General features: G+C 36.9%; 2 protein-coding genes across 2 annotated transcripts in view; one reads left to right on the forward strand and one right to left on the reverse strand.

Annotated features, from left to right (window-relative positions):
• Positions 1-1,321, forward strand: part of RARS2 (arginyl-tRNA synthetase 2, mitochondrial) — a 75,614-nt gene extending 74,293 nt beyond the window's left edge. The window contains exons 19-20 of the mRNA XM_007951474.1: positions 698-761; positions 1,235-1,321. Coding sequence (XP_007949665.1) covers positions 698-761; positions 1,235-1,321 — 151 coding nt within the window. The remainder of the gene's footprint in view (positions 1-697; positions 762-1,234) is intronic.
• A 2,970-nt stretch (positions 1,322-4,291) lies between these two features.
• The window catches only part of SLC35A1 (solute carrier family 35 member A1), a 49,325-nt gene continuing 40,446 nt past the window's right edge, over positions 4,292-13,170 (reverse strand). Inside the window, exons 5-8 of the mRNA XM_007950995.2 lie at positions 11,001-11,067; positions 7,305-7,481; positions 6,721-6,855; positions 4,292-4,419 (exon numbers count right to left, since the gene is read on the reverse strand). Of these exons, the coding sequence (XP_007949186.1) occupies positions 4,292-4,419; positions 6,721-6,855; positions 7,305-7,481; positions 11,001-11,067 (507 nt within the window). The remainder of the gene's footprint in view (positions 4,420-6,720; positions 6,856-7,304; positions 7,482-11,000; positions 11,068-13,170) is intronic.

A 13,170-nucleotide genomic window follows, 5' to 3' on the forward strand; every position in this document is an offset into this window, starting at 1 on the left:
ATTAATTAGGAGGCAAATCAGTGACACTTTGATAGAAATTTCATGGTAGCTGTTTTAGAAACTTTTGAGTGCAAGCTAAGTCTGCTCTTGCATGGCAACAAATGTGTCTTCCCATAAAACTAGGAAGGACATTTTTGCTTTTATTTAAGGTTTACAATAATTGGAGACCTTTCAATTCTATGTAGACACACAGAGGTGGAGCCAGAAAGTGTGATTAAATGGCCATTAGTCATTACAAGGGGTGCTGTTTCTCTGAACAGCAGAGGGCTGGGGTATGTGCAGAGTGGATTGATAACTAGTCTGTTTCCTGTCTCCTCACTGTACAAGAAGGGGAAAGGCCATGCGTGTTATTCCTTGAATTGTAAAGGATACCTAAAAGAGGACACACTCATTATTAGAAAGTAATGGCCTATGCTTCTCAGACTAGCAATGAAATTATAATCTTAAGACCTTGCTTCTGGTAGTAGTAGAACCAGGACCAGAATCTAGAGCTTGAGTTCAGTGTGTTTTACCTCACCCATTATAGAAAAGCAGTGAATTCCAAGTATCAACTTTGCAACTTTAGGTGTACCTTTTAATGGCTCTAAGCTTTGATTTCTTTATTTTTAAGCTGCGGTAGTAAGCTTAGCTATCGAGCTTATGTTAAAGTAGGGAATTGCTGCTGGTCCTAATCATAATATCCCTCTTCCCGTTTCAGTCATCTTGCTGCTGTGGCACATAAAACACTGCAAATAAAAGACCGTCCTCCTGAAGTAGCCGGGGTATGTTATGTTGAGTGTTTCCTGTTTAATCTCTAGCATCCTACCTAATAGTACCAGTTTTGTCAATTTTTCTGAAGGAGCACTGTGTTGTTCCACTTCAGCACTGTACTTTCTGACTCAGTAATTAAGAGTTGGGCTGTAACAGTCGGGGTGTGTGTAGGTGTGTGTGTGTGTGTGCCCACTAGACTGTGGAACTCATTTTCTTACATCAGATCTTACAGTGCTAGATTCCTCTTATCTGAAGCCGTATGGTATGACTCTGTCAACACCACTCCTCAACCCCATGTAGACCAGTGTTACGGTAATGGATGTTAGGAATATATCTTCCCTTGCCTGCATTAAATTCTGAGGCACTCTGAGATATTCTTTTTTTAATTAGAAGAAAATATTAGAATTACTTTAAAAAACATTCTTATTTGTGTATATCTACCTTGTTACTGAATTAAACAGTCATTTTTTCATTTGTGTTATAGGCCAGACTTCATCTTTTTAGAGCTGTCCGTTCTGTCCTAGCCAATGGAATGAAACTTCTTGGAATAACACCTGTACCTCGGATGTAATTTCTAATTATGGTGGCTTTAAAAATGCTAAATGAATTCTAGTTATTTCTTAGATACTTTGCTATTCAAAATAAGATTTAAACTATTATTCTGTGTCAGAATCTAAATTTTATTAAATCTAAGTGATTTATCAACTTAAGTTTTTATCCTTAAAAAGAAAATCTGAATTTCATTATGGTCAATTTAAAAAAAAAACCACTGTCAAGTCAGCCGCCACTCCTGGCCGTGCTGCGCGTGAATGTAGGACTCTGCTCACCGGGCTTTTCCAGGCTGTGACCTTTGAGAAGCAGATCACCAGTCCTTTCTTCTGAGGCACCTCTGGGTGGTTTCAAACCACCAACCATTTTTTAGTAGTCATTCACTTAACCATTTACACCACCCAGGAGCTCTGGTAGCATAGTGCCTAAGGCACTTGACTGCTAACCAGAAGGCTGGTGGTTCAAACCCACCAGCCACTCCTCAGAAGGAAGGTTGGGCACTCTACTTCCATATTTATACTGCCTCAGAAACCCAAGGAGAGGTCTCTGAGTCGGGTCTGACTCAACAGCAAATAACAACAACAACAACAGGACTTCACATGGTCAATAACTAGTAAATAAACATTAAGTAAAATTAAGTATTTTTCAATTCAAAGCACTGTAGTCTTATGGGGTAAAGGATTAAAGGTTAACCTCTGGCTTGAGGTTTCTTACAGTGATTCTCCTAGAAACTGTTCTTATAACAAAGATCATCTAACTTTTTTATGAAATAAAATAATTGATGAGGGAAAATCTTAATTTTCTTATACTTGTGGCTAATTCTGAATATGTTAATAAGACCAAAATAAGCATCTGTTTGTCAGTGTAGCCAGTAGCTACCCCAAGAGTACAGATCTCATGCATACCTTTTAGTTGATGTATACATGTGTCCCTTACTGTATGAATTCAGGAACTAAATACATTTGAATAGCAAGGAATTACTTGTACAGACATTGTATTAGGAGCCTTTCCCAAAAATGAGTCCATCGGTTAAACCATAATCTGAAATGGAGTTTCTCAAAACAATTTCCTTCATGTACCTACATATTGGGAATGTACTTTGTGTAACTTGTTTGGTTAACATGAGTAGGATGTGATCCATTTGATCAGTACAGCCATCCTCATTTGCCGGTATTCCCATTCAGTCTGCTATAATTTTTTTAAATGATGCTACTAGAAGCTTTCTGAATATACCAACAATCTATCTTTACAAATAGAGAAGAAAATTAGCTTGAACCAAAGCTTCTCTAGTTAGAATGAACACTGCTTTTTACATCGGCCAGTATGGTTAACTATCTCGGTCCTAAAATGACTCATCCATTCATTCTCAGTTTTAAGTGTTTAAGTTTTAAGTGTTTAAGTTTTAAGCTTTCAGATTGCTAATTTTCTGCTTCAAGTAACATTAATATTCCCTTAGCACAAACCAGTCATGGATTAAAAATGTACATTTGGGACATGTCTTACAAGTCCAAGTCTGATACCACCCCACTTCTGAGAAACTTTCTCCTCCCCAATCAGTAATAAGCCTCATGAGCACTTGAATCTTGAGTAAAATGATGTAGGGGCAGTACTGGTTAGAGCCAAATCTTTCTAAAAGCAGCCCCCTGAAAGGACTGTTCATTGATTTGTGTAACTAATAGCCCCACAGCTCTGATTGCTGTCCTTCCTATAAATTCCTTTTTTAAGGGTAGTCAGAGTTGGTTTTGCAACCAAAGAACCCTAACAGATGGTACAATCCAACATAAAAAAAATAAAAATTGTAATGTTTTGAGTGAGTTTTTTGTTCTGTTGTTTTTAAATTATCCACTTCTAAGAAACTTTCCCTCCCCAATCAGTGATAAGCCTCATGAGCATTTGAATATGAATATGAATATGAATATGAATATGAAGCCTCATGAGCACTGAGTAAAATGATGCAGGGACCGTACTGGTTAGAACCAAGTCTTTCTAAAAGCTGCCTCCTGAAAGCACTGTTCATTAATTTGTACAACCAACAGCCCCACAGCTCTGATTCCTGTCTTTCCTATAAATTCCTTTTTTAAGGATAGTCAGAGTTGGTTTTGCAACCAAAGAACCCTAACAGATGATACAATCCACCATAAAGAAAATAAAAAATGTAATGTTTTGAGCTTTTTGTTTGTTTTTAAATGGTCATATCTATAATATAAAAAGTATTTAAATAGAATTCATACAAATAAATTAAGTTTATTGCTCAATTTCCCATTAACATTATAGAAATCTTTTTTAAAAACACTGAAATTTCACAAATTATTGAGAACCCAACAGTTAAACATACTTTATTAAAAAAAGTACAAAAGTGGCATTAAAAGGTTTTTTTAAGTATATCGTCTAACTGTAATGAAATATGAATCCAGACAATGCATGGCACAAAGATAGCACTAAAGGAGTACTCAAGTCACCACCACGAAATCATTGTCTGCGTTATGAAACAGATTCATTTTGAGAAAAAGTTACACATTCAGTTTGTTTCTGAACTAGCCTGTCTTATCTGTGCCTCTTTTGTAAGAGAACTTGGTCTTTACTGCTGCCGGACAAAACACTGTCCATGAACGGAGAACAAGGAGGGATCACCCCTCTTCCCTAGTACCTGAACAAAAGAACAGTTAGTACAGAAATGGCTTTGGCACTTTAACTCTTAAACATTGTTCCAGTCCACTTGTATCCTCACATGATTTTTTTAATACCACATTAGCTCCATACTTTTTATGTACATTATATATACAATAATAAAATTCCTTCATTCAAAAACAAAAGTTTGACCCCCAACAGGTCTACATTAGCAATTAACTCAAGTGTAGCTTCCTTCTTAATTTTTATGCCATACAATTAATTTTTTGTTTTTGTTTGTTTAAGCTACCCTCTGGGATAGATTTAAGGCTCTAGTTTAATGCAAATGTTTTAGTCTTAGTAGGACCCTCTCTTGAGAGTGAAATCACACACCACTGACTCTCTCTTTTGAAGCTGTATCTCCTTCGTGGATGGACGTGGTGTCTTGTCTGGGTAATCCATAAAGGTATATAGACACGCATACGAGAAAGGTGCCCAGAGCAAAGGTGAGTGCTAGAAAGGAAAAAACAAAGTTTAATCTATATTTGTATCTCTCAAACTCTGTAACAATGGTCAGTTTAACATACTACCAGCTCATATGGGAAATAAAGCAAGCTAAGTGTTCTACTTTTATGATGGCAAGTTTAGAAAGGCCATCAATTCTACAAAAAAAAAAAAGGATATAATTCAGGGAGTGACAATCGGACCACTCTAACATAAAGAATATACTGTCTTCCTGTATGCTGATTTTAAAAAAGAAAAAAAAGCAGTAGAGTGTGGGTTTTCCATGTTCCTAGAAACCTGTGAAAGTCTGGAGTGAAAGATAGTTGAGCAAACTTCAGAGGCAGATGACCAGAGATTCAAACCACTGACTTACAGAATCTGAGATGTGGGGATTTCTTGCTAGCCTGGGCTCTTTTCATCTTAATCCCAAAAATCAGGAAACAAGAAATTGAATTACAGTTTGTCCAAACATGACAAATAGTCATGTAAATAAATGCTTGTATAAAAATCTTGCCAAAACTGTTCTGTTCAAAACTATTCTATTCAAAACTGAACCATATTCTATTTGGCCTACAGTAGCATAGTCTTAATAGCTTTAAAAACAGTATGCAGAGAAATGACATCAAGCTATGATATTAGCGTACCCTTAACTAGGAAAGACCAGGTTTGCTTTCAAAGAAAAAAAAAAAGGGTGATTTAAATCTAAATAGAAAACTGAAAGATTGCTAAGGCATACTAATTAATTTCCTTGACCATCGGTAAGAGAGAACATTGACCAAAAGGCATTTTATACTATTCCTAAGCATTAGGTAAAGGAGCAAAGGCATAGGGGATTTGTTGAGCATAAGGATGAATCAGAACTATAAAGTCAATCAAATAAAAAAAAAATCTAATGGAGGGCCTATAGATACCTAATACTGAAATTGTACATAATTGGCTTTATACAAAACACTATTCTAAGCCCCCTGCCTAAAAAGAACCCCCTACCTAGGAAGTAGGTGATACTCCCATTTTACAAATGAATAAACTGACAGAGGTTAAGTAACTTCCCAAAGTTGTACAGCTAATAAATGGTACAACCAAGAGATTTGAACTACACTATAAAATGGTTTTCTAGGATATCTACAAAGCTGGTGTTCCTCTATTCGCATTTATAACAACAGTTTTAAAATGAAATATAAATATAGGCCACACCTGTTTCTTTTATTTACTGTAGATAGTCCTCACACATTAGTTGATGGTCTATTAACTGATCAGTAACTCATTGCTGTGGAGTCGGATCCGACTCATATTGTCCCCTCCTAGGGTTTCCAAGGCAGTATCACTACAGAAGTAGATCTCCCAACCTTCCTTCCGAGGAGTGGCTGGTGGGTTTGAACCACTCTCTTTCTGGTTAGCAGTCAAAAGCCTTAGGCACTACACCACCAGAGATCCTAAACACTCACTGCTGTGGAGTTGGACCCGACTCATAGTGATCCCTCCTTGGGTTTCTGAGGCGGTATAACTACGGAACTAGATCACCCAACCTTCCTTCTGAGGAGTGGTTGGTGAGTTTGAACTGCCAGGCTTCTGGTTAGCAGTCAAGTGCCTTAGGCAAGAAAATTATTACAGCATAAAGATACGTTAATTCAACATCACTGTTTAAATAATTCAGAACCCAACTTAATGCTGGATATGAGCTAGAGAAAATTATACTGGAAGGACTAGCGTAGTAGTGGTGTCAGAATGCCAGGTCCAGTAATGAATTTTATGCAAATGTTTCATGTAATAGATAACTAATATAAAAGATAAAGGAAAGCCGACATTTGGATTTAAGTTTCAAAACCAATTTGTCCCCAAGTCTTAGAAAGTTAGGAAGGTACAAACTAATGGGGAGATGAAAGATATCTTCTGCTCTTTCCTTCAACCAAAAAGCCTGCTGAAAGTATTCATTTCCCAGAGTTCCTATGTTTATTTCCTTAAGTTTAGTACTAATTTTGCCCTGAATCACTCAGTTGTACTGTATCTAATACCTAGGGAGCAGGAAGGCCTTGATTGCAAAAAAGCTGTTTTGAGACTTGAGTACCCCCTCACTTTTACATAGAACCAGCACCCCCCAGCTTCAGCTCTACAACCATTTAAAGAACCAAGTACTGCTTATTCACACTGCACATAGCTCTAAACTGTTGCACTTGTAGAATAAACTGTAGTAACAAAGCTAGGAATTTCTATAAAACACTGTGATCAACTACCATTGTTAGTAAGAGATTAAATGAATCAAGGAAGTGAGGCTTTTCTGTGTATAATTTAACAATACAAACGAAGACATACTTATCTGTAATCCAAACAGCATCACTGAAGCAACGGTGGAAAGGACAATGGCTGCTGCTGCAGAAAAGCCTTTCATGATGTTGTCTGTGTATTTGACCACAACAGAAGTATAAAGGCCTCCAACGCTTGCAAGAACTTGCATATAGAAAGAAATAAAACCTTAAGATTCCAATAAATGAAACAATTTTCATTCCTAGAGCAGACATACTAATTTACATAGAAAATATTCTTTTCCTTGAAAGCAGCCATCTAGGAGAGTTTGTATTAAAATTGAGTTGTAGTTCTTGCATAACAACATTGCATTTCAGATGCCCAAAGGGCTATGTGGTTTCTTACTAAATTGTACACATTTATTGCTAACACATTAGATACTTTTGATTGTGAAGGCAAAATTGCTTTGGGATAGCTATGCCACAGAAGTAAGCCAATAAAGCCAAATTAACATTTTCAAACTGGTATTCACCATATCAAAGAAACAATTTCAAAATGCTTCAAAGGCTTAAAATGGATATCTAATTTGAAGGGGAGAAAAAAAAAGGAAGGGGGAGACATCTACCCACAGCCTTTAATTCCTAGATACTTACAGATGACAAACCAGACAGAATATGTGTAACCATAGAAAAATCCTTTTTCTTTAATTTCATCTCCATCTGACAAGTAGACGCCAACTAATGTCACAACAATCCCTGAGAGATACATCTGAATGTTTCTCACCCAAAGGGAAGTGTCTGAACTCTTTAAAACTTTTTCAAAATATACTCCTAAAATAAAATTAGATATGTAAAGAGAATTAAATTATTAGAAAATAGATGTTTTTCCACTTAGCACAATAACCTAGCGATATACAAAGTGTATGATTTAGGGAACAAACGTACTTTAGGTTAATTAAATATAAATTTATTATGTAGGCTGTGACACATGGCATAACTGAATATTTCCAATTTGCATTTTTAAGGTGTTATAGAGTAAATAATTAAGAGAATTTTTTATAAGTCATATTTCACAGGAGACAGATTATTTTCAAGAACAGTCTGCCTGTATTATAACTGTAAGATCACAGAAGCTCTCTGTACTACTACTTAATGCCAATAAAAAATTTGCTTTGGTTAGCTGGAAAACTATACTATTAGAGTGAATTATCTTAATCATACCCCTGTACTATGTGTCTAGTAATGAATACTCCTAACTTTGCAAAATAAACTTCATAATCACCACTTGGAACTTCTTCAGAGCAAATAACACAACCAAAATAAAATTTAAATAGAACTTGCTGATTGAGGCATTTTCCTTTAATGCAGGGTTCCAAAAGCCAAGTTCATGTAGTTTCAGAAGGGCTATGAACTCCCTAGTTTTAGAAGGGCTATGAACTCCCTAACTAGAAAATCAATTTTGCATGTATATGCATTTTTCTGAGGTTGAGAGTCCATAGCTTTCCTCATATACTCCAAAGAATGTATAATCTCCCCAAAAATGCCATAAGCCATTGCTGTAAGCTTCTGGTTATACTCATATTTACAATGAATGCATGTTTAACAAAGACATTAAAGATTTTAGTTAAAAACACTGTTAAGTATAGGCTTAGGAACTGTCTCTAAAATACTAATGAACTGAAAAGTCTAATGAAAAACAAGATTGTTTTGACTGGAAAGAGTCAGAAAACGACAACAAATACAATGCTGTAGTTGCTAGGTACCGTAGAGTCGTCTCCAACTCACAGCAACCATATGTACAACAGAACAAAACACTGCCCAGTCCTGTGCCACCTCATAATCCTTGCTATACCTCAGCCCGTCATTGCAGCGACTGTGTCAATCCATCTCATTGAGGGCCTTACCCTTTTTTGTTGACCCTCCACTTTACCAAGCATGATATCATTCTCCAGCTAATGGTCCCATCTGATGACATGACCAAAGTAGGTGAGATGAAGTCTGGCCATTCTCATTTCCAAAGAGCATTCCAGCTGCACTTCCTCCAGGACAGATTTGTTAGTTCTTTTTAGCAGTCCATAGTACTTTCAGTATTCTTCGCCAGCACCACAACTCAAAAGCAAAGACTCTTCTTCTGTCTTCCTTATTCATTGTCCAGCTCTCATATGCATATGAAGTGACTGAAAATACCGTGGCTTGGTTGCACCTTAGTCTTCAAGGAGACATGATTGCTCTTCAGAACTCGAAGGAGGTATTTTGCATCAGATTTGCCCAATGCAATATGTCATCTGATGTCTTGACTACTGCTTCCATTGGTGTTGATTGTAGAACCAAGTAATATGAAGTTTTTGACAACTTCAATCTTTTCTCCATTTATCGTGATGCTGCCTACTGGTCCAGTGATAAGGATTTTTGTTTTCTTTATATTAAGGTGTAATCCATACTGCAGACTGTAGTCTTCAGTTTTCATAAGTAAGTGCTTCAAGGCACTTTCAGCAAGCAAAGTTGTGTTATCTGCATATCGCAGGTTGTTAACGAGTCTTCCTCCAATCCTGATGCCACATTCTTCAAATACTCCAGCTTCTCAGATTATTTGCTCAGCATACAGATTGAGTAAGTATGGTGAAAAGATACACACTCCCTTCCAGATTTTAAACCATGCAATATTCCCTTGTTCTGTTTAAACGACAGCCTCCTGGTCTATGTACAAGGTTTTTTCCCTTAGCTGTTCCAAACTGCTCCACTCACTTCCTGGTTCCCCTCAACTGCTCCGAACCTGCTGCACCGCCTCTCTTCCTGGTCCCTCCTCAGCTATTTCAAACCTGCCACAACAAATACAATAGCTCTTCCTATTTTCCACCTTGGATTTTACCATCTAGGAAAGTTGTTCAACTCTTCAGTGCTTAGTTACTCTCAACAGGGATATGAAACCACTCACCTTTTCCTTAATTGTGCACTGAAACACTGAACCCAATAGAATGTTGGATGAAAACATGTCATTGTTCAAAAATAGTGGTAAGAATCAAATAGTGTATGGGAAGGGGTCTTAACCTCGATTTTTATTCCTAATTTGCTAGTTCCTAAGAATAAAAGTTTAGCATGACACTATCATTGAGTATATTCTTAAATTTAGATTTTAATCTTTCTTGTATTTATTTTCAAACACTATTTCACCCCCCATCCAGTTAGCTTTCATTCAAAAATAAAAACAGTTCTAATTATTAGAATAGTCTGAATAAAAGATAATAAAAACTTATAGCTGTAACTACCACATTGTTGTTGTTGTTGTTTGCCATCAAGTTGGACCCAACTCGTAGCAACCCCTCCTTGGGTTTCCGAGGCAGTATCACTATGGAAGTAGATTGCCCAACCTTCCTTCTGAGGAGTGGAACCACCAGCCTTCTGGTTAGCAGTCAAGTGCCTTAGACTACCACACAGACATACAAAAAAAAACATACCCACTGCCATCAAGTTGATTCCAATTCACAGCAACTCCCAGTGGGTTTCCAAGACTATAAATCTTTACAGAAGTAGATTGCCTCATCTTCCTTCCACAGAGCAGCTGGTGGGTTTCAACCACCCACCTTCTAGTTAGCAGCCAAATGACTTATCCATTGCACCACCATAACTACCACACTCTACTAAAAAGAGCTTTAAGTTTTTCTGTTGGAACTACTAAAACACAAATTCATTTTTTATGTGCCACTTAGCATTTCTGCTTTCTTATCTTTTCTTGGTTCAGTGGAAGACTGCCTGACTCTACACAGGTGAACCCTGATAGCTGTTTGTTTTTGTTACTGATTTTGTGTCCTCATCTCTCCTTTTTTGGCTGTTACTTTCATGTGTTTAATTTTCTAAGGGACTCTCCTGCCTCTCTCCTACCATTCTACTTTATTGTTCCTCATCTGTTGATGCAGAGTTAAAATTTCAGGTCATCAAGAAAAAACAGATACTGAAATGGTGACATTATAACTTAAAGCAGCAGATCTAGCTTAAGGCTAGCACCATTTCCAGGGAAATGAGAGTAAGTAGCTGGTCTTTCTGACAGCTGATTTCCTCCATTTTACTTATTTTTGCATCTTGGCTGAACTGTGGATGGCCAAGGTTGGCAGAAGTATATTCTTAGGTAATTGCAAATAAGAATAATGACTGTAGTCTGAACTGAGTTTAACACTGCCACATATTTACTAGAAAAACAGCTGACACAAAACTAAACAACTAAAAGTAAGAATAAAGCTTCAATGGGAGAAAAAATGATCAGTTATGATAGAGCAAGATAAACTAGATTTCTATTTAAAGTTTGATGTTTTCAAAAATTTGACAACAGAATAAAATGATGGTTTTATGATTTACCTGCAAATCCTGAGCACAATACAGCAATCGCTATCGCACCAAACCCTAATAATGGATTCTGTTCTACCTGTAATATTAATTTTATAAAAGTTATTTTAGTAACTAATGGACAGAATTCACCCAAGAGACTAAACAAATGAAAAGCAAAAGTCTAGCACATATCTACATGGGATTAAACTGATGACAGCAATTTGAAAAGTCAGATAGCTTACGTGGCAATGAGTTTTCAACAGTGGGGAGTAATTTGGAAAAGGTGGGTGAGAACGGTTGCACAACTTGAACTATGTAATCAGTGTCACTGAGTGGCACATGTAGAAACTGTTAAATTTATGTGTTTTCCTGCACATATTTTCAGCAACAACAACAAAAAATTTTAATTCTTCATTACAGTTCTTCTGAAATATGTCCTATAACAGACAGTTATTCTATAGAATATGACAATGTTAACAAAATAAAAAGATTATCACAGAAATTAACAAAAGCATTGGACTTAAAAGTGTGTCTCTCAAATCACAGCCACAGTAAATGCTTAATATAATACTTATTGTCACATGTACCTCCTGTTCCTGAATGCCAGTAAGTATCCCAGCATAGAGTTTTGCATAGTCAGCCTGCTTCGTAACTTTAATTACTGCCACCACTCTAACTCAAGCCCTTTTATGGTTCATTCCTGGAAATGGTGATAGCTTAACTTGTTTTATTAACACATCCTTTGCTAAAAACTCTTCAAAGGTTCCCTACCATCAACAGGCAGAAGTATTGGCTTTTAAGACTGCTTTGTTGAATTTTTGTTACATGTTTATAGTATACCTGCTATGTGCCAGATATATGCTATTACATACGAAATAAATAAAGAGAAAGATGATATATTGGAAGGTTCTTAAGCAGTTCATGTATAGGAGAATCTATCAGGTATACATAATTATAATATTGTAAGAGAAGTGCTAACAGATGCATGTATTTGGTCCCCAAACTCCTGTTTTATCTTTATCTTTTCTTCAACTAACCCTTATTCTCCCCTAAACTAACCATCATGGGCTTTCCTCAGTTGTTCCTGAGAGAGAAACACTATCCTGATAGTATCACTGAAACTCATGAGACTTGTGACTATAACATGACAAGGAAGGACACATCTTGTTCACAATAAGTAAGTCTGATATAAGAAGAAAGCTACTTTATGTTAAACACTTGAGGGAGAAATCTTGATCTAAAATGTTTGCATGAAGACAAAAGGAGAAATAAAAATGTATTACAGTTCTCAACAATGTGGAACAGAACTCAAAATCATTTAAAAATAGAAAAAAGGGACCAGGCTTGCTGGTCTGAAAGAGCCTGATGGAACCACTGAGACTATGGCCCCTAGCTGCCCTTCAGGTCTGGAACTGAACCCACTCCTGTGGCTTCCAGCCAAACAGGATGGAATATGAGCTAAACATTTACATTAGGTAGATACAGTCCTTAGAGAAAACAATCATGGGAGAATAGAAGGGTTGTGTATGTACGGAGAGACAGCACAGGGGACAAGAGTGCATGGAGGGAAGGACATGAGGAGGTAAATATGGGGAGGAAGTGGGAGGGGAGCTGTTGCATTGTGGGAAATTGCAGTCAATGTCAATGAGACAAAGTATATGTGAGCTGCTGTATGGAAAATAAATTTGCTCTGTAAACTTTCACCCAAATCACAATTAAAACAAACAAACAAAAAGTATATTACAGTTCTCAAAATGGACCAACAGCAGCAGCAGCACTTGGAAATTTGATAGAAATAAAAATTACCAGGCCCCACCCCAGACTACTGAATCATAAACTGTGGGGATGGGGCTCAGCAATCTGTTTCAACCAACCTTCCAGTTGTCTGAAGTACACTCAAGTTTGAGAACCAATGCTATACATTAAAACTGATGGGCAGGGACACTTCCCTAATACAGACTGCAAGACTGGAATAGATATGAAAAGAAAAATGGTGAGAGATTTCACCTATCCCAACATCTGATGGGAAGTTCAAGCTGCTAAAAGGAGAATGTCTGATAAACTTTCACTTTGATTTCCTTCTTCACAAGCAAGAGAAACAGGAGGCGGGGCAAGATGGCGGACTAGGCAGAAGGATTGCACAGACCCTCTTCAACAAAGAAAAGGGAAACCAATTAACACAGACACAGAAGATAATCTT

The sequence above is a fragment of the Orycteropus afer genome, unplaced genomic scaffold (genome assembly GCF_000298275.1).
Source record: "Orycteropus afer afer isolate SDZICR_OR568_19922 unplaced genomic scaffold, OryAfe1.0 scaffold00011, whole genome shotgun sequence".
Classification (NCBI taxonomy): domain Eukaryota; kingdom Metazoa; phylum Chordata; class Mammalia; order Tubulidentata; family Orycteropodidae; genus Orycteropus; species Orycteropus afer.